At 37.1% G+C, this 23242-nt stretch overlaps 1 protein-coding gene across 3 annotated transcripts in view; it reads left to right on the top strand.

Moving 5' to 3' along the window:
• The window catches only part of LOC106872642 (dihydroxyacetone phosphate acyltransferase), a 141602-nt gene that overhangs the window by 62930 nt on the left and 55430 nt on the right, over nucleotides 1-23242 (top strand). For all 3 annotated transcript variants that reach the window (XR_016243632.1, XM_052971966.2, XM_089359796.1), the window contains 3 exons: nucleotides 3131-3373; nucleotides 19318-19397; nucleotides 21385-21525. Coding sequence is in view for 2 of the 3 variants with exons in the window: in XM_052971966.2 (XP_052827926.2) it covers nucleotides 3131-3373; nucleotides 19318-19397; nucleotides 21385-21525 (464 nt within the window). In the remaining variant the exon portion in view is untranslated. The remainder of the gene's footprint in view (nucleotides 1-3130; nucleotides 3374-19317; nucleotides 19398-21384; nucleotides 21526-23242) is intronic.

Here is a 23242-nt window from a genome sequence, read left to right on the forward strand (position 1 = left end):
TGTGCATGCATACATATACATATACACACACATACATGTACATGTATGTACATGTATGTACCCGTAGGTTATGGTGTGCAAGAGAGATGATTGCACTGGTATGGTCATTTGGCGAAAATGGATGAGGATAGCTGTGTGAAAAAATGCCACATCCTAGCGATTGAGGGTACCTGTGGAAAAGGTAGACCCAGGAAGACCTGGGATGAGGTGGTGAAGCATGACCTTCGAACATTAGGCCTCACCAAGGCAATGACTTGTGACCGTGACCTTTGGAATTATGCTGTGCTTGAGAAGACCTGGAAAGACAAGTGAGACCATAACCCATGGCCTTTACCAGGGGTGTAGCCAGCCCACTTATGCGTACCTTTCCTTCTTTGGACAGAAAACCCTTCTTGCGAATGCCTGTTGCGGCAAGTGAAATCGAAATTGAAATTGAACCAATTCGACGACTGGCACCCATGCCAACCTTCCTTCATTGGACACTAAACTCAGCTTACGAAGACCTGTTGGGGCAAGTGAGATTGAAACTGAACCAAATTAGATGACTTGCACCCGTGCCAGTGGAGCGCTAACAACAACATCCAAGCGGGACCACTGCCAGAGCAGCGGTCTCACTTCCGTGCTGGTGTCACGTAAAAAGCAGCATTTGAGTGTGATCGTTTCCAGCTTCGCCTTACTGGCACTTGTGCCAGTGGCATGTGAACAAAACTTTGGACTGACTCCTGTACAGGTAGCACGTAAAAAACACCATTTCAGCATGGCCATTGCCAGTACCACTGGAGTAGCCCTCGTGCCAGTGGTACGTAAAAAGCACCCAATACACTCTCGGAGTGGTTGGTGTTAGGAAGGGCCTCCAGCTGTAGAAACTCTACCAGATCAGATTGGAGTCTGGTGTAGCCATCTGGTTCGCCAGTCCCCAGTCAAATCGTCCAACCCATGCTAGCATAGAAAGCGGACATTAGATGATGATGATGATGATGATATATGTATGTATTTATGTATGTGTATATATGTCTTTATGTATATATATGTTTATGCCTTTATGTATGTGCATATATATATTTATGTATATGTATTTAGGTGTATATATATATATATGTATATATGTGATGTGTATATATTATGTTTGTGTGCATGTGTGTGTACACGCACGCACACACCCACTGATGTCTGGTAAGGTTAAAATATGTCAAAAGTTGTCATCATACTTCTAAAAATTAGATTAATTCCTTGATTGTAATCGATAATTTTGATACTGATTTTGGAAAATAATAGATAATTCACCAAATTGTTTATTTTACTACAATCAGCTATCTGACATAAGCTTAATTTTAACACAAGCATATAGGAGTGTAAAGAGACAATTTATTCAATATGTCCATTTTCATTGTCCACTACAGCTTTCACATGCCACCTGAAGGTATCACAACTCTTCATAATGAATTACTCAGACATGTTGTCCCACTCTCCCCTCAGAACTTGCTTAATATTATCAACACTTGGATGCAAAGTTCTGTTGGTAGCATGTGCCAGTTTGCCCCTACACAGCATAGTCCAGGGGATTCAAGTCTGGGCTGGAAAAAGGCCAGAAGTTAGCAGGCTAAAGGTTGGCAAAGTTGTCTTCACAGAATTTCTGCACTTTCTTCGCCATATGAGCAGGAGTACCATCTTGAGTCCACACATAATTATCATTGGGGTAGTTAGAATTCAGCCAAGGCAATACCTTATGCTGCAAGACTTTATAATAAGCTTCAGCCCCAACCTTTTCCTCAGACTTGGAAAATTGGAGAGGCATCTTTTTTCCATCAGATGCTACATTTCTGAGCACCATGACTTGAGCTGGGTGCTTGATCCTAAAGACATCTTTTACTTTAGAAGGTGATTTAGCAATGTGTCAATCATTGCAACGATTTGGAACAGCATCAATGGTAAAGATTTTTTCATCTGAAAAGATTTTGACAGTTTGTCCATTGTGCTACAGGTATCACAACACTTTGTTGGCCCTTTCATGCCTTCTGGCTTTCATTACGTGGGTCAGTAGGTGTATTGGGGTCCTCACATATGACCCAAACTGTAAATCAGTGTGTACAGCAGTTCTGATAGTCTTTGGATCAACTTTCATGTCCATGGACAATTTCCTCATGGATGTTGTTGGGTCTTTCGAAATTTTGGCTTTAAGAAATGCATTATCCCATTTTTTATTTATGCCACCACTTCCTTGCTTTCTCTTAACGTTTCCCACATTCAGCGTTGGGTTCTTAACATTGTGAGCACAGAAACCCCGACAGTCACAGCAATACATCTAATTGCAACCCCAGCATGAAGCAAATCTGCAATGCATTGTCTCTTGGCTTCTTGAGTGGACATGTTAGATTGTATGACTGGAACTTCTACTTAAATTAACTTTATATATCTCCACTCTGAAATAGAAAACAATATTTTAGTATTTATGCTCAGGAATATATGAAAAATAAGGCTTACAAAATATTCCAAGTTTTGCTTCCCCACTCTGTAAGTAATTCTATTTTAATGAATATACTTGGTTCACTACATCCAGTATGCTAGCACCCACTTTACTTCTGAATATGTATGTGTGTGTTTGTATACACATGTATATATATTTTTAAGGTTTATGGTTCACTTTTGAAAAACATACTCTCAGCCATTTATAATTTATATTCCTGAGCATAAATACTAAAATATTGTTTTCTATTTCAGAGTGGAGATATATAAAGTTAGGCATTATGTATCATACTAATATTTGAGTTAGGCATATAAAGTTAGGTATTATGTATCATACTAATATTTGAAATGCATTTTCTCTAATCTCTAGGTTTATTGACATAATGAGTATGATATAACATTTCATGATCGTTTCATCTCAAGTATTCATAACTGTTTCTCAAATATTTTACTTATATCAGATTTCTATACTAGTTCCCTTTTCTTTTGTTTTTTCCATCTATTATCTGTTATAGGTTGCTGGTTTCTCTAGTCATGTATAAAATAATATTGTCCAACACATAGAGCAGTGCTTGTTGCTCTAATGTTATTCGTGAGGCCCCTTTTTGATGCATAGCATACATCTTGTAAATTTGAATTATTAATAAACTTTTACTTTTGATTTAAGGTCATGAACCTGCTGAAAGTGTAATCCAAGACAACATGCTGATCCATAAGAAACTTGTTTCCTTCAAAAATTCAGACATTGTTGAAATGACAGTACTCAAGAAAGGCTATGATAACTTAATGGATAGTGCAGCCCAACATCTTATGATTGCTTCTTATCGAAATCAACTGACTCATATATTTGTCCGTGTTGCTATGATAGCTCTACCTGTCAATGCCTGTACTAAGGACACACTATTACTAGGTATGTTTCTGCCATCTTTAACTCTTAAATTCTACATGTGCTTTCTCAATATAAATCTCCCAGTTATATTAAAAACTTGAGATTTTGATGAAAATGCATATAGTCTAGTATAAAAATCTTAAATATACAACTGTTGCATGAATTTGGATGAAACTTGGTAATAAAATGTAATGATTGTTGATGATCATTGTGAATGTGATTTTTACCAGTTGTTCTGGCTAGGTTGGTTGAATACAGGCAAAGTGATCACACATAAATTTTTTCACATATATTTACAAGATATTGGTTTTGGGGCATTGATTTCTTGCCTCAGAGCTGATTTTGTATTCCAAGTAGTCTCTGTAACTTGAAAGCTTCATTGATGTAAATGAATATGGCGTTGCCCTCTTGGTGCACCATACTTTATGGTTTCAACATCTTGACAAAAATTTTTTCAAGAAAATAATGAAGAAAATCCTCAATGGGTTTTGTTCCTAAATTAAAAGGTTTTGTGAGTCCCACATCACTAACAAAAGCATTGATGCAATGAATAACTGCTCAGAATTTATAAACACTGATATAATCCCAGTCAGTCAGATTATTGGTATGTACAGATGACACTGAAATATCACTAATTATTTTCTACAAGTCCAAGCTCTCTTTCTTCAATTAAATCATTAACAAATAATAATAAACCATTAATGAATATTATCACCAAATTCTAATTCACGACTGAAGGTATTGTTTACCTTGATGCTCAAAATATTGAAGAAAGTAAAAATCCAAAATTCATTTAATAAGCTGCAAAAATTAAATTCTTATGATCCAAACAAGACGTTTCTAAAAAAAAAAAAATGCCTTTTCTCATAGAAAATTACTGGTATTAGCGATTGATATAGTATTGTAGTTAAAAATATAAATTTTAATAATTATAAGGGCACTGATGTTCAGTTCTTGTAATTAAACAAGCATTAATACTAATGGTAGTACCCCAACAAGGCCAGAATTTCTGGCTGAAACCAATTAAAGAATAAAAGAATATACTCTCTGAGTGGTTGGCGTTAGGAAGGGCATCCAGCTGTAGAAACTCTGCCAAATTAGACTGGAGCCTGGTGTTGCCATCCGGTTTCACCAGTCCTCAGTCAAATCGTCCAACCCATGCTAGCATGGAAAGCGGACGTTAAACGATGATGATGATGATGATGATGATGATGATGTATTTACAAGAGGGTTCGCTCTTGATGTTTGCTTTTGCTTTTGTTTTTGTTGTTGAAACTGTATTTATCAATGAAAAACATAATCTTTATCAGAAAATTAATGTTCCCAAGAGATGCTTCAACAATCTCCTTACACTATACTCTCAAAAAAAAAGAAAGCTGCTGTGTACATCTGCTCACCTTCTGGCATTGTATGTACTCTTGTTCTCCTATCACTAACACCTTCAAAATGATCTTCAGAACTGGTGGAAAGAAAATATTGTCTGCATGACAGCCTGGTGATGTGAGCAAGCCACCTGCACATTACAGAGGAATTTTGACATATGTGTACAATGATTTATATTTAAAAATATCCAAATAGATGTTTCCTGGAATTGGATAAATTAAAAGAAATTTTTAAAAGAGAGAATTGAACACTATTCAGCAATCCTTATTTTTGTCTTTCAGATTAAAGTCATATTCCAATTTTCAGCTTGAAATATTTGTGTTGCTGTTCATATGCATACACATTTACTTGTGTAATAAATATCTAAATATGTAAAATTATATATAAACAAATGGATAATTAGTTTGATAAATTTATAAAAAGGGATAACAAAAAGGCAGTAAATAGATACCTAAGTAAAACAAAGGATTATAATGAATTGGAAAAGTTTGTGAATAAATGAAATCTGCAAAAGATACATTTAAACTTTTGCAAACACTAACAGTATGCCTGTGTATCTTTCTACAGGAAAATAAAAAATCCTAAATACTCTAATATATACACATTCATACATTTTTAAATGCAGTTTCTTTTAGATTTCAGCTTCCATGTTTCAGCACATTCACTGTGTACCCTAAGTAACCATACTCCTTTACTTCCTCAATTTCATTGCTTCCTACCTCTATTTGGTCTTATGCTATGTTTTTAGACCACATGTATTTTTGTTTTCATGCAATTTGTTTTGAGGCTTACTGCTGAGCTATGGGTTCTGTCAACATGGTCTGCATCTAATCCATGACTTCAGCAATGAATACCGTGTCATCAAAGGTTTGTTAATAGCCTGTCCAGTTAATGTCTCTGATGACTATTTCCAGACATGCAGTGAAGAGCTTTGGAGAAATGATATTGCCCTGCTTGACGCCCTTCTCATTTGGAACTCTTAGTGATGGCAATAGTAGAGTTGTGTCAGTAATGCATCCAGAGTTCACATCCCTGAGCATTTAAATGTATTGCATCTCAGCACCTTGAATTTCCATAGATCTCAGCACTACATTTATCTCAATGTTATCAAAGGCCTTTTTTGTGGTCAACAATGCACAGAGGTAGCTTGCATTCTTTCACTCATTCTATAAACTGTGTTAGAGGGAAAATGCGATCCATTATACTGTAGTTCTTATGGAAACTTGCTGGTCATCAAGGTGTTTTGTTTAGTCTGGTGACTGACTTTTGTAAACAATTTATACAGGTGAAACAAGAAGCATATTGGTCTGGAGTTTCTTAAATCTTATGAAGCAAGATGGTATTTTACTCTTTCCACTGCAAGAGTAGTTTACCCACCTTCAGACAGCAATTAAATTATAGAACAAAATCTTTCCAAAGTTGTTCACTTCCACACCTTACTGTCTTTATTGTTATGCCATCTTTTTCCTGGAGTTTTGCCTTCATCAGCTGGAAGGTATTTTCGATTTTATTGAGCAGAATAGGTAGCACTTCTTTCAACATTTGCAGTGACAAAGAATTGATCTTTAGGGATGATTTAAAAAGGTTGCTGAAGCAAGCATGTAGTCTGTTCTCTAGAGATTGGAAGCTAGCTAAACAGAAGAGGTATTTATAGCTTGCTCACCTAACCAGTTGGGTGACATCATTTGAAGGCTACTACAATGCAAGGAAATGGACTTCAGTATCCTGCAAGTCAATCAAAACTACTCCATTACAACAGTGAAATTCAAACAACCGGAGGTTGCTACCCATAAGCCACTGCCAAGGAATTGGTTGATGACCCTTGCCATAGATACCTATAACTGCAAACTGTAGGTTTTTGGCAAGGAGAACTAGAATGGCCCATCTGATGGAGGAGAAAAAGAAGGCAAAATGCAGTGTGCTAGACTCTGCAAGACATATCAAAGGAAAGAAATAAGTGCAAGATGGACAGATGGAAGTGTTATGAGACTGGAAAAAGCATAAGGAACAAAAGTAACAGGTGGTATAGAGTTTGTCATACAAAAAAAGCATGGGATTTAAAAATTGTTTCTTGCCAGTTGTCTTCTTCACACATTAGAGCAATAATCATTCATCTCTCTGGAAATACCACCCTGAAGAGCATCCAGATCTGTGCTCACACAAATTCTAGTGAAGACAATGAAGTAGAAGAATTCTAGCAAGAGCTCAAGAAAGCACTAGCTCACAAATTTACTTACACCTTAGTGATGGGAGATTTCAAAACAATGATTTGAAAAGGATGGCAGGAAAAGAAATATTTTGGTAAGTTTGGATCAGGAGAGAGAAATGAAAGAGAACATTTGGTTACCGTAGCTGAGACAAGAAGACTTTTCACCTGAAATACCCTATTCAGGAAACAGCATGAAAGGAGATGGATTCCAAATACTCAATACAAAAAAGAAATTGACTACATCCCAGTTGACAAATGGCACATACTGCAAAATGTCTCAGTGATAATACCATTCAACACCAGCTGTGATTATCATTTGCTATCAGAAAGTATGATGTATAACGAAATCGGACTGAAGAAACCTCTGCACATCTCAATGAAGAATCAAAACATCAAAGCCTTCAATGTGACTAAGTTGCAGGATGCTATGAAGAGGGAAGTTTGGAATCAACTTGAAGAGGTTGATAAAGATTATAACTCACTGGTCCAGAAAATTAAAAGCTGTGTGTGGAAGGTGAGAATTGCAAGCTAACAGGAACCTGACAAAAGAATCTCAGAGGAAACAAAGAAAATACTTGAGAAATGGAAAACTCTGAAGAGGAACATGAAAGATAAACCTTGCATATTCTGTTGTCTGCAAAATGATCAGACATTTAGAAAATGACTTTGAGACTTGTAGATTGAAGAAGCTGATGCAAGCTGTACAGGAAAAAAACGATACAGGTGAGAGCTGGCACCCTGTACAATATATATATATATATATATATATATACATCATCATCATCATCATTTAATTTCCGCCTTCCATGCTAGCATGGGTTGGACGATTCGACTGAGGACTGGCAAACCAGATGGCTGCACCAGGCTCCAATCTGATCTGGCAGAGTTTCTACAGCTGGTTGCCCTTCCTAATGCCAACCACTCCAAGTATAATGGGTGTTTTTACGTGCCACCGGCACAAGGGCCAGTCAGGTAGTACTGGCAGCGGCCACGCTCAAATAGCGTTTTTTATGTGCCACCTGCACATGAGTCAGTCTAGTGGCACTGGCAATGACCTCGCTCGAATGTTTTTTCACATGCCACCGGCACAAGTGCTAGTAAGGTGATGCTGGTACAAATATATATATGTATGTTTGTATGTATATATGTGTGTGTCAGGTCACTCTTGGTACTACTGGTAACATGTAACCCAGTACAACCTGTTGCATTGTCAGGTTGTCAGCAACTAAACTGGCAACCCCATCAAGCTTGCATGGTGATGAGGGTGATTTTTGGACACCCTACAAGACAAAACATAAGACCTTTGGGGTGGAAGAGCTCATGAGCAGTCAACAGCCATCCAATAATATGTATGCATGTATGTATGCGCAGGGATGTGGAAATACCTTGATTTGTTGTCCATGCATGCGGTTGGCCCACTGGGAGTGGGAGGCCCCTCTGTTGTTGTCACAACATCTCTCTAGAAGTGGGAAACTCTGAGAGAAAACCTGCAATGCTGACAATATTCAATGATATAGACCAGTTATTTTTTTTTAGTTTATGCTCTCCATATTCAGAGAGTGGGATTGGATTTGTGCAAATCCTTTCCCCACTATAAAAAATCATCATGCACAGGCATCGCTTGAAAAAAAGGTACATCTATCAAAGAAATGGCTGGTTGTAGCCTTTGCATGTGTGGGTCTTTTGATCAGGTGATGGCAATACTCGAACATGAGTTTGGAGCCATCATATATATACATATGTATAGTTGAAATTTATAGAAAACCAAAAGATGAAGACAGGTGTATGAACAACAAGCAAGTGTATTAGTTTGATGCTCAGGAAAATAAAAATGTCTTTTACGTTTCGATCCTGTATACTTCAACAAAAAGAAATAAGAGAAAATAAACAGAGAGAGAATGAAAAAAACTTGTAGATTTCAGTGGTCCAGCATGAGAGAGAGAGTGTGTGTATTAGCTCTCCCTCCCTCACTTTCTCTCTCTATATATATATTATGTGTGTGTGTATATATATATATATATAGTAATATATATATATATAGCAAAAGTAGTAAGAAGAAAAAAGCAAAAATGCACATTGGATATAAAAAAATAAATAAAGGCTTTTTATGAAAAGTAACGATAAAAATATACATTTACATGAACTGAGGTAGAATTAAGAGGAATAAAAAGTCATTATTTTGAATTGCTAAAGGGATTCAAAGTCATACCAATATCATCAATTGCTGTTTGCTGGCTTTGAATGCGCACCGATTACCAAATGGTGTTTGGTCTACTAGTCCCTGAGTAAAAAGATTATATGCAAGGGAAGTAAGTAGTTATGGGAGAGGTGCAATTAGGGTAGATGTAATTCTGTAATATGAGTGGTGTATGGAATGTATGGGAATTAGTGATATTCATGGTAAGATTAGTAGTGTTCTGTATTATGTTATGTGTTCATGTTGAGTTGTGGATGATATTTATTGATGAAAATTGCTTCTTTATTCATTCTTTGCTGAACTGAGGTGTTATGTGAACATTGATATAAAGGGAAAGTTAGGGTTAAGGTTCCTAGCACACCTTTCTATGTGTTCACTGACCTGTAACTGTCTCTATTGTGGGTAGCAGCTTTGTTCTTTGTGAAGAGTTGTTCTTCGACGGAGTGACATTCCTGTTCGGCCAATATAATTATTACCGCATCTTAAGTAGGTAATGGCATAGATTGTTTTCCGAGGCACAGGTGAAATTTGATTTTATCTTAAATATTTCACCTTATTTAAAGTGGAACTCTGTATCCTCCAAAGGGTGAAGGGTTGGATATAGTCTTGCATTGGTTAATATTTTTTTCAATGATTTCGCTTGCATTTTGCTCTTGATAATTTTGTGTGAGCCTAAAATTTTGTTCATTGTTTTATCTCCTGTGAGATGGGTAGATTTTGGATGATAATGTTAAAGGCCTCATTGTTTCTAGAGTTGTGTGTGAAGATGTATGAGAGTATTTTTAAGTCTGGTGTAGTATTTCAGTTGACTTCGCTTAATGTTCATATGTCTATTTCCTTTGCTTGTTTAATCCCACCATTTATTAATGATGTTGGATAATGTCTCTTGATTAGTATTGATCTGTGTTCACGAGTATTGGTGTCTGAAACTATGGTACAGATTCTTTTCACTAGATTATAAGGTATATTAATGTTTATGTGTTTGGGGTGGCATGAGTTGAATAATAGGTATTGTTTTGAATCTGTGGGTGTATAGAAGATGTCCATTTCGATATGGTTATTGACTATTTTAATTAGGATGTCAAGAAAAGCAAGTTGTTTATTGCTGTGTTCCATGGTGAATTGTATGTTGCTATTGATATTATTTTGAAATCGAGGAGTTTGTCCATGCTATCTTTCCAAAGTATAAAGCAATCATCTCAGTACCTCTTCCAGTTCTCTGTTAAATAGCATTGAAATGAGGTGCCATATTTTTGTAGTGATGATTGGTATATTTTAAGTTCTAGGTAACCCATGTTGACAGAACACCTCAGGTCAGCATTTCATACACCACTCATATTACAGCATTACATCTACCCTAATTGCACCACTCCCAGAACTATTTACCTCCCTTGCATATAATCTTTTTACTCAAGGACTAGTAGACCCAACACCATTTGGTACTTGGTGTGCATTCAAAGCCAGTGAACAGCAATTGACACTACCAGTATGACTTTGAATCCCTTTAACAATTCAAAATAATAACTTTTATTCCTCTTAATTCTACCCCAGTTCATGTAATTGTATATATTTATTGTTACTTTTCATAAAAAGGCCTTTATCTATTTTTTTATATCTAATGTGCATTTTTGCTTTTTTCTTATTTTCCATATATATCTACCATGTGTAGTTTATTTTCTCTTTGAAACCTATTTCTATTATATATATATATAGATATATATATATATATATATATATATATAGGTTGAAAATATGTGGAAAACATATAAAAAGTGGAAGAGAAATGCCTTTGTTTCCCATAGTTTGATATCTTTTTATAAAGAAATTTTTTTTTTAATATATGCATATTTTATGGATATCATAATATCCATTAGCTTTTCAAGTGACATTGTGAAATAATCAATTCTTGTGACAAAGGGGTCTCGCCATTTTGGATGCTTGAAAAATAAGAATGAGTCTAGAGAGTGGACCAAGGGAGGTAACAGGTGGCAAAGGGGGCAACTCCTCAGTATAATTTTTGAAGTGGTCAAGTTTGTATATTAAGGTGTAGACTGTACTTTTGTATGAACAGGTTTTCTTTGTTTAGGCATTCTTGTAAGGAGATTGAATCTTTGCATTGGTATAATGGAAAGATATGGAAATTCAGCATTTTATTTCTTGCGCATCTGTTGATATGTTCTTGGCTCGTTTAATTCCTAGCCAAGAAATTGGACACAAACACACTAAGGAGAACAAAACAAAACACCACACCTCACTTTAAATCACTCCCATACATATCAACCCACAACCCCAGATACAATGAAGCATACAATACAATTATACAAAATCTCCCTCTGCTCACTCAAGACCCAAAAATGAACAACATCCTAAATACACAAACTCCTCAAATGCAAAAGACAACACAAATCACTCAAGAGACTCCTAACAAATGCAAAACTATACTCAATACATACGATACCAACAGTTAAAAAATGCAGATGACCTAATTGTGGTATATGCTCATACCTAACTGAAGGCTCACATTCCAGCAAGGAGAAAAATTCTCAATTAAGACCAATTTCACATGAGCTACCCAGAACCTTATCTATGTCCTAACCTGCTCAGGTTGTGGCTACAATTATGAGCCTTACTTTGAGATGCAGAGTCATGTTGCATAAAGAACAGATTCCTTTTCCTCAATACAGGCAGATAGCCCTGAACGAACATATCGACAGATGCGCAAGAAATTAAACGCCGAATTTCTTTATCTTTCCATTATACCAATGCAAAGATCCAGTCTCTTTACAAAAATGCCTAAACAACAAAAACCTGTTCATACAAAAGTACAGACCACACCTTAATATATAAACTTGACCACTTCAAAAATTATACTGAGGAGTTAGTTGTCCCCCTTGCCACCTGTTACCTCCCTTCGTCCACTCTCTAGACTCATTCTTATTTTTCAAGCATCCAAAATGGTGAGACCCCTTTGTCACAAGAATTGATCATTTCACAATGTCCCTTGAAAAGCTAATTTAAATAATGAAAACCAGTTGGATATCGTGACATCCATAAAATATGTATTTTTTTAAAAATTTCTTTATAAAAAAATATTAAACTATGTGAAACAAAGGCATTTTTCTTCCACTTTTTATATGTTTTCCACAAATTTTTCAACTCATAATTTTGCCACGTGGTGTATACTGAATTCCCAGTATTTTTGTTCTTTTTATATATTTTTATATTTCTTATATATATATATCATCATCATCATCATCATCGTTTAACGTCCGCTTTCCATGCTAGCATGGGTTGGACGACTTGACTGAGGACTGGTGAAACCGGATGGCAACACCAGGCTCCAATCTAAATTTGGCAGAGTTTCTACAGCTGGATGCCCTTCCTAACGCCAACCACTCAGAGAGTGTAGTAGGTGCTTTTATGTGTCACCTGCACGAAGGCCAGACAGGCGATACTGGCAACGGCCACGCTCGAAATGGTGTCTTTTATGTGCCACCCGCACAAGCCAGTCCAGGGGCACTGTCAACGATCTCGCTCAAAAATCCTACGGGAGCTAGTCAGGCAGTACTGGCAACGGCCACGCTCAGAATGGTGCATCTCATGTGCCACCCGCACAAGAACCAGTCCAGGGGCACTGGCAACGATCTTACTTGGCTTGCCGGGTCTTCTCACGCACAGCACATTTCCAAAGGTCTCGGTCAGTAGTCAGGTCTCATCATCATCATCATCATCATCATCATCATCATCGTTGTTTAACGTCCACTTTCCATGCTAGCATGGGTTGGACGATTTGACTGAGGACTGGTGAAACCAGATGGCTACACCAGGCTCCAATCTGATTTGGCAGAGTTTCTACAGCTGGATGCCCGTCCTAACGCCAACCACTCAGAGAGTGTAGTGGGTATTTTTACGTGCCACTGGCACGAAGGCCAGTGAGGTGGTACTGGCAACGGCCATGCTCAAAATGGTGTATTTTACGTGCCACCCGCACAGGAGCCAGTTCGGCGGCACTGGCAACGATCTCACTCGAATGTCTTTACACATGCCATCCAGCACAAATGCCAGGAAGGTGATGCTGGGCACAGGTGCCATGACGATTTCACTTTCGCTTGCCCCAATAGGTCTTTGCAAGCCGAGTTTCATGTCCAATGAAGGAGACGACGTTGGCATGGGTGCCAGTCGTTGAATTTAATTCGATTTCGATTTAATTTTCACTTGCCTCAACATGTCTTCGCAAGTGGAGTTTAGTGTCCAATGAAGGAAGGTACGCATAAGTGGACTGGCTGAGGCCTTAGATTTAGGTCTCACTTGGCTTGCCAGGTCTTCTCACGCACAGCATATTTCCAGAGGTCTCGGTCAGAAGCCATCGCCTCGGTGAGGCCCAATGTTCGAAGGTCGTGCCTCACAACCTCATCCCAGGGCTTCCTGGGCCTACCTCTTCTACAGGTTCCCTCAACTGCTAGGGTGTGGCACTTTTTCACACAGCTATCCTCATCCATTCTCGCTATATGACCATACCAGCGCAATCGTCTCTCTTGCACACCACAACTGATGCTTCGTAAGTTCAACTTTTCTCTCAAGGTACTAACACTCTGTCTAGTATGCACACTGACATTACACATCCATCAGAGCATACTGGCGTCATTCCTTGCGAGCCTATGCATGTCCTCAGCAGTCACAGCCCATGTTTCACTGCCATGAAGCATGGCTGTTCATACACATGGGTCATACAGTCTGCCTTTTACTCTGAGTGAGAGGCCCCTTGTCACCAGCAGAGGTAAGAACTCTCTGAACTTTGCCCAGGCTATTCTTATTCTAGCAGCTACACTTTCAATTCACCCTCCCCCACTACTTACTTGGTCACCTAGATAGCGGAAGCTATCAACTACGTCTAGTTTTTCTCCCTGGAATGTGGCAGAAGTTGTTTTCTGCACATTTACAGTGTTTATAGCTCCTGAACATCTGCTACATACAAAAACTAAATTCCTAGTTAACTTTCTTTTGATATTGCTGCATCTCTTATGTGTCCATAGCTTGCACTGAGTGCATCTTATAGAGTTTCTACCTACGATTTTTCTACAGATCGAGCAGGGCCATCTACCTGAAGGGGTTTGTATTTTGTCTACCTTCCTACTTATTAGGACTTTTAGCTAGGTTGACTCTAAAGCCCTTCGATTCTAGTCCTTACTTCCACACCTGAAACTTCTCTAGTTCTGATAGTGACTCAGCAATTAGAGCAAGGTCATCAGCATAGAGGAACTCCCAGGGGCATCCTGTCTTGAATTCCTCTGTTATCGCCTGGAGGACTATGATAAATAGGCTGAGGACAGAACCATTGTGGACCCCTACCTCTACCCGGAATTCTTCACTCTACTCGTTGCCAACCCTCACCTTACTGACAGCATCTCTGTACATGGCTCGCACAGCTCTCACTAACCATTCTTCTATCACTAGTTTCCTCATTGACCACCAGATAAGGGATCGGGGGACCCTGTCAAAGGCTTTCTCCATGTCAACGAAAGCCAGGTACAGAGGTTTATCTTTGGCTAGGTATTTCTCCTGCAGCTGTCTTACCAGAAATATAGCATCAGTGGTGCTTTTCCCTGGCACAAACCCAAATTGCATCTCATCTAAACTGACTCGGTCCCTAATTAGTTGGGCTATGACCCTCTCCTTGACTTTCATTACCTGATCTAACAACTTGATGCCTCTGTAATTATTTGTATCTAAAGCATCACCTTTACCTTTGTAGCAGTTGACTATGGTGCTGCTACACCAGTCATTGGGTATGACTCCTTTGTGTACCACCTCGTTAACAATATGGGTAACTTGGCTATAGCCGACACTGCCAGATATTTTGAGCATCTCTGTAGTGATTCCTGAAGGGCTGGGGTCTTTTCCTGTCTTCATACTCTTAATAGCTTGAGCAACCTTTCATAGTGGCGTCTCCATACCTCTTTCTTTGTAGCCTCATTTAGTGGAAGTGTACCATCATCCATGCGAACACATTTCTCTCCCACAACATCACAATTCTCTCTCACACACTGTCTTTCAACACGAAATACCTCAAGTCTTTGGTCCTCATGGCGCAGAACATTGGCAAATTTTTTTCTTATCTGCTTCCCCTCTGGTTAAATAAACCTGTCGCTTAGCTTCCCTTCTGGCAGTCTGATACAATTCCTTGCTACCACCATTCTTCCATTCCTTCCAAGCCTGTTTCTTTAGTCTAATAGCCCTGTCAATAACATTGTACCACCACCACGTTATTTTGGGTCAAGAGGGGACTTTGCACCATCCACAGATCTGGTCAGTGGCCCTCAGCAGGTTGTCCCGTAGAAATGTCCAGTTGTCTTCTACATCGTGTGAAACTACTTCCCCTTCTATTTCGTCAAAGGCCTCAAGTAATAAGTCTCTAAATCTCCGTCCATTCACAGGATCTTTGAGCTTCCAGACCCTCCAAGCTGGTTGTCTCCTGGTCAACCACTTGGCCCTAATCCTGAAGTCACTAACTACTAGTCTATGTTGTAGAGTGCATTCTTCGCCAGGGAAGGTTTTGGCATTTATAAGCAGCCATCTTGCCCTTTTTCTGGTGAGGGTGTAGTCAATTTGGCTAGAGTGTCTTGCAGAACGGTAGGTGACTGGCAGGTTTCCTGAAATTAGTATTGCAAACCATAAGGTCATTTGCATCACAGAACTCCAGCAGCCTGGTTCCCTCCTCATTGCGGAAACCAAAACCATAGCCTCCATGTACGCCATAGAAGCCCCCTGCATGTTGTCCAACATGACCATTGAAGTCACCAGCCACAAAGAGAAGGTCCCTGTCATACGTCAACGAGGTTGCGACATCCCCTTATGAAAGGTAGACTGGTCTGAGTAAAGCATAAATAGTAACGACTTGTGTGAGTTCAGAGTTGAGTGAAGTTTGTGTTAGTTCTCAGTGAAGTCGGAAGGTGTCGGCTGGTTAGTTCACAAAGAATATTGATTGTTGGTTCATAAAGAGATTTGTTAGTTCATTACATTGTTTTTACTGTTGTCTGGTTATCTTATTTATTGTACATAACAAATTACAACAAGAATTTAAGAAGTTGTTTCTTGCATCTTTCTATTTCTACGTTGCTACTTTTTGTATAGTGAACAATGCGTCATTCTCTATATAATCCTCCCCCTATGTTCGGATGCCAAGATTCTATTTGCAATAATAGGTGTATACTAAATCTGTGACTTGTGTGGAGTCACTAGACCCCATTGTTATGTCAAATGAGCCAACCTTGTCCAATCAACTACATAGCTTACCTCCATATTCTATTATAGTGCTCCTAGCAGCTAAAATTATATTTATTTCTTCCCTAGTTAGGTCTGAGTTGGTTTTAGTGAATATTAGTGCCTTGTTTAGTAGAACTGGGTTTATGGACTGGTGGTAGTTCAATATGTTTAACTGCACACATTTGGTCTTGTTTTTTTTCCCCAGCCTTTTAAACCATGTGATAACTTCATTTGTGTTTAACCACAATTTGAGATTGTTTACACATTTTAATTTAGGTATCATTCCATCTATTATTGCTTTGCTAATTTTACCTATATCTGACTTAGATGGTCTTACTGTTTGATGTTGGTATTTCAGGGACAACAACTTGGAAAATGCCACATGGTGAATGCAGTCAATTTCCTGTTCACCATGTTTTGACATAAAAAAAAGAAACAAAACAAAAACAAAAAGCACAGATATGTTAATATACTTACAACATACCTTGATCACTTTTCATGAAGTTCTTGGGTGCAGTCTACTTTGTACTCTCTCAGGCTGTGGAAGCAGGGGTATGGGCAGAGTGCCACATTACATTTTCTGCAAACAAACTGGGTTTGATGTTTTTCTCTCTGTTTGAACAAGCAACACAATCTGGGCAAGATGGCCTGCCAGATTTTAGGTGCTTGGGGTTAATAATAAGGTGTTCTGTTAACACCAGTCTCTCTGGGTGAGGGGCTTCTGATTTTTTCCCTCACCTGTGAGATGCACCTGACTGGTAGCCTTCCAGCAGAGGATGTACAATTTTGAGCCTGAACTTTTCAGCATTGACCTGGTGAGCTGACTTGGCTTTCCAGATGACAAGGGCATTACAGAAACATATTTCAAAGAGGTAGAAGAAAACGTTCTTCTACCATCTGCACTATCATCCCCATGTGATGATAGTAGGACTGCACAGCACAAGGTATGTACAACAATCCTGGTATGATCTTCATGACGCTTTGATTGATCTTCTTTTCTGAAGGTCTGAGAAGAATAGGCAGTTGTCAGAAGGTTCACAGGTCTTTTGTCATACCTGGAAGTGTACAAAATGTGTCCATCTCTGTATAATGGAGCATTGCCTGCTTGGAGTTTTGTTGCTTTGATTTCATCAGGCATACTTGACAGTTTACACATAGTGTGGCACATGCCCCTGTTCCATTTTGCACTAGATCCTGGAACAATGTAGATGATGAAATAAAATTGTCCATATAAATGACATGGCCCTTATTTTGTACATTCTCTGACAGGGAGAAAACCACTTTATGTTCAACACCAACTGCTCTTAGTACCTGTACCTGGGTTGTTTCTGAGCCCAAGTACAGCCGCCAGTTGTACATGTACCTGGTTTTTGCATCAGCCATCCCCCAGCTTTCAGGCTCCACTTGGTTGATTTTGTTGGCATGTAGATCAGTAGATCTATTCTTCCTTTGAAAGAAATCATACTTTCATCCACTGAACATTCCTTTCCACAGTAAAAGTATTTTTGCTGAAGTGGCACAAGCTTTTCAAAAAGTGGTTGGATTTTGTGAGCCCTATCATGCTCAGGATGATTCCTTGGTTTTGTTTTGGAGTTGCTCAAAGGATGTATTTTCCTTAAAATCAACCAGTTATAGATGATAGTATCCACTTGGTACATCATTTTTAATATCATTGTAAATACATTCTATATCCTCATCATCACCTTGAATCATTTCGCCATTGATATCTGAGTAAATCCTTCAAAATTGCCATCTGAGTCAGAATCAAAGATTTCTTGCAGAAAAGGTTCATCAAATGAAAGAGTGGCAATTTTTGTTTAGTAAAAATTAAAAATCGGTAATTGATTTCAAAACTTGTGTACCTTGTGGCAAGAAGATAAACAATGAAAATGGTGTCTCAAAATGGAAGTTTAGCCTCATTCTGAATCAAAAGTATGCTGTTTCCAGCTTAAAGTACCGGAAATAGACTTTACAAAGTGTTTATTTTAAGCATCCCTCTCAAGGCAACAAAATGTGCCTGCAACTACAGAGGAGAAAATTTGTGGACAACAAATTGTGACAGCAACATGGAGAAGGTTAATATATACAATGTATAGGTTTTGGACAGTTAGACAACATCATTTTTGTCCTTAGTAACTGTTATTTCCTATTTACTTACTTCTAGAATGTATGAAGAATGGCTAATATTTCCTTCAAACTTTGTTTTGGTTATATTTATTCAAACCCCAAAGACTCCCTCTCAACACATGGCCATGATGCTTCCCCACTACTCCTGCTCATGATCAGAGATGCACATATTGTCAGTCACATCCTCAAGTGGTTACAGCCAAGTAACTGACAAGCAAATTTATGATATTGAGCAGAATATTTGCTATAATGATATTTCTGCTTCAACAATTCCGTGTTCAGTTTGTCTGAAATGTAATGAAAAATAGGTCAGTTTCAAGACATTGATGTCCAGGTCACAAAAGCAATGTTTGAAGGGAACAGTAGTTGTTTCCTTTGATTTCTAGATTGAAGCAAACAGGAAATAACACTTATTGACAAAAGACAAAAAAAGAAAAAGATTTGTTACACATTTATTAAATTGATTGATTAATTGGGACAAAAAGCTGAAAGTTAAGGCTACAAACATTGTAAATGTTTTTTAGTTTACAAAACATGCGCTCTTTATTATTCTTGTCTAGGAACTAAACAAAACCCCTAATCTAAATTACTTAAAACTTCGCACTTCAAAATAGTCCATAATTTTCTACACTTGTACACTGTTCATTTATCTATGTATGCAATTGTTTTTGTTCACCATTTATATATATGTATAATTTTTTTTGTATGTTTCTTGCTGTTCTTATACAGTAGATTATTATATGGATAGAATCAATGGCTTTCATATTTATGTTTGATTTGTTATAGATGATCTCTATGAAAAGTATGTTTTTCTGGAGAGACTTTTCAGCAGAGAGTTTATCTTCCTTCCAGGAAACACTAAACAGGTAGAGTGCCTCAGTTTGGTTTTGGCATGATTTTGTTTTCAACTTGAACTCTTTTTTTTATATATTAAAACTAGTCTTTATTCTTATTAATGTTTGTTAAATGATACTTTTATACATATTATTAAATGGTTTATCATCCATAACATCTGCTACTTTACAATATTTGTTAAGGTTATCTGAATTAATAGAACTTCACAATTTAGATATATTTTGCCAAACTTTACAGATGTAATAAGAAGGTTGTAAGTACTATTACTACTTCTGATAATTATTCAAAACTGAAAATACATTCTAGTGGTTCTTTGCATTTTGTCGATATAACCAAACCTGTTCTTAAATCATTCCTATGTAATTCTAATGTAACTTATGTGAATACATTTTTAGAATAAAATTAAAATTTTCATTTTAATGCTGGATAAACTATGAAAGAATTGTTAAAAAGCTTACATTTTCTTTCTTTAACAATGTCTGTATGAATTTACAAATCCACCCAGAGATGAGAATTAAAATGTGAGAACCCAGTGCACTGTCATGTTTTAAAATATAACATATGTTATAAAGAATACTTTGATAGAATGCTAATGTTTGTCCCTAGGCAATAAGATTTTGAATGTTGCCTTACTTGCAATAACAGTTTCTACATTTATCTTAAATCTCCGAGATCCTAAATACAGGGTGCATCAGTTTTTTGAAGTCATTTGTATGAATTTAAGAAAAAGAAAAGCTATATTTGAAAACAAATTGGTACAAATAACTTGAGAATCCTTTTATCACACCTACTCAATGAATCTACCATTGCATCAATGGCTGCTTCAAATTGGGGATCAAAAGCATTGACCAGCCTGAATCAGATGATATCAATTCTGGGCATAGTCCTGTTTATGGCAGGCTTGAGAGATTGTATGGTATCATGGGAGTGTTGTTTGACCTCTCTCTCAGCTCTACTCCATACGTAATAGTTAAGTGGATTGAGGTCTAGTGAGCTAGGAGGTCATGTGTTTTGGAGTACGTGGTTGTGAAGATTGGAACACATCCACACTTGGATTGCCCTAGCCTTATGAGATGGTGCAGAATCTTGTCTATCCAGGCTCTCACAACTTTCTACAACACTTCTGTGTAGACCAGCATTGACTCTTAAGCACTGTGAAAAAAAGGAAGGTGGCATAACATTTCCATCATTACTGATGGCTCTCAGAATCATCACAGTTGCTGGGAACTTAGTATGCATGACTGTTGGAACCTCATTTGGGTCTGCATAACCATGTCATTCCTTTGGTTTACCTTTTGATCCTGTTCAAAGTTCTCTTCAGAGAAAAACCAAAGCATTCCAGCTTGTTGGTGTTTTAACTTGTTTAGCAAGTGCTTTGCATGGATTGAATGATTCTCTCTTGTCATATCCAATATGACCCCTCCGCATCACATACAACTTGTACCAGATGTCCTCATGTACAACTCTTCTGATGGTGCATTCTGAAACCTTGAGATCCTTTGCAATGGTTCTGATTGACTTTCTGGGGTTTTAATCACTTATTTCTTGGACTTTTTGCATGTATTATGTGTTCTAATGATACTAGGATCCTGTGCATGCATTTTGCATTTAACTGCTGATGTTTGATTTCCATCAGCAGCTTCCAGCTCATTTCAAACTTTGACAACTCAGAATCAAGCAACTTTCAAGAAACATGCTATCTCTGTATTACTAAGCTGTGCTTTTAAGGCATTCCTTTTCATTTGCTGACATTATTTATCTGAAAATAAGGTAAAAAAATAAGTTAGAAGATATTTAGAGCTCTTAAAAAAGGTGTTCTCAAAAAACTGATGCAGTCTGTATAATAAGGCTTTAAATAGATGTACATTCAAGTGTCAGGTTTGAAGTACATAAATTTTTTGTTTTCATTGATGTTTTTGTGAGTTTATTTTTGTTTGTTGCTTTCACTAGATTTTAATTATCTTATTAAAAACACACAATTTCCTTTTTCTCTCTCAGGATTTTGAACAAGCCCTATTAGTTTTAGCCCATACTTGTGGAGTCGTACTACAAGATGAAGTTGTATTGATTAAACCATCAACCAATAAATATACAGTATTCTTTAGCCATATGTTTGAACCATTTCTGATGGGATATTGGGTAAGTATTGTGTTGAAGAAAAAAGAATTCTTTTTCAATGAAATGATTATTTTACAATAATTCATAGGGAGCATGCAGAACTGAGAATCTAAACAATAATGCATCTGTCCATTCTTAATACATTCTGGCAGATTTGGATGTAAATATCTAATTGCTGTTGTTTTTTTTTTTTTTTTTGTCATCAGAGAATACCTCCTCCCTTTAGATGATGTCTTTATAACACAAGCAATATACCGGTGTAAGGAGATGTAAAGTGCACAAATGTTTTGACCTAATCCTAATTATATTTCTCCTCAGTTAAAGTTACTCCACTGGACTGATGAATCTGACAAGAGCACAATGCTCTTGTTTATAGAAATCAGCAAATTATTTGCTGATGCATGTTGAAGTCTGTCAAACAGATAATAATTCAAGGGGTGCATGCAGAACATCAATAATCCAAACAATGATATATCTGTTTATTCTTAATATGTTCAGGCAGATTCAATCATGAACATCTGATCAATGTTGCTTTTTCTCATTGGTTAATTATGTGTATTATGAATACACATCATTTAAAGAAAGCGGGTGTTCCCTAATCATGAAAGACAACAATGATAAGACATTCATGTTCAAATCTGCCAGAATTAATAGATATTATTTTGTAGTCATTTTAATAGCTAAAAACATGTATGTATTGCAAATTTCATTGACAATAAATTTTAACAATCTCTTAAGTCACAGACTTAAGGGATTGTTTTTTTAATCATATAGTAAACTTCTAAACTTTACAACAACCATTATACTGTATGACTGGACAATCTAAAGTTTTGGGGTCTATTAACCACAACAAAGCCAATATGCTGTTTTTATCTCCAAATTTAAGCTTAGTTGTAGTGCCAATTACCTTTGATTTTTGGACCAGTGAAATATTTGTCAGTAGATGTGAGGATTAATAACTTTGTTAACACTGAAGTCAGTACAGTGGGACATGCTACATCAATATCCAATTGCATGTGACCAGTTGTTCATTCAACCTTATGTAAATTATCATTTGTTGCACAATTGATATTCATAAATATTTCCTCATTGTCAGGCTGTTTAGGACTAATTTCCCTAACATTATCATTATGGAGAGGTTTGATAGAATACAGTAGCTTTGACCTACAGAATTTGCTTAAATGCTCCCAGTTGACCACTATTGAAGCTTTTCGTCTTATATGCAGTTCAGTATTTGGAAAACTGTGATAATCCACAATTTGGTAGGCTTACTTTGATAAGTCATTTCTAGAAATATAAGATACTTCTGTACTAGAACTTGACATTATTATTGACCCAAGAGCAAAAGCTCACTCTGAGTGTACCATTACAAGCTTAACCAGGTCTAAGAGGGGCACTTTAGACAGTTTTTATTCTTGATTGTCTGAACACAATTCCATTAATAAAAACAAATTTTATAAACTCTACTTTTGGGCCATCTTTGATTGCAGAGAATTTACTCAAAAAAGTATGCACATTGAACCTTTGCAGGAAATCATTAACTTGTTTTTTTGCTGTAGGCCTAGGAATTTTAACCTGTATAACATGACAAGTCTTTCTCTAGGTTTAGTTATTTTTTCAACTGCATATTTAAAATCTTCAAATGAACAATTTTGAAAAATTGTAGAACATACAACTTTCAGTTTGATAATTAAGTTAATGCTAGTGTTATTAGTAGATTATTAGATTTATAAAATTG

The sequence above is a fragment of the Octopus bimaculoides genome, chromosome 11 (genome assembly GCF_046866305.1).
Source record: "Octopus bimaculoides isolate indiv1 chromosome 11, ASM4686630v1, whole genome shotgun sequence".
NCBI classification, from domain to species: Eukaryota; Metazoa; Mollusca; class Cephalopoda; order Octopoda; family Octopodidae; genus Octopus; species Octopus bimaculoides.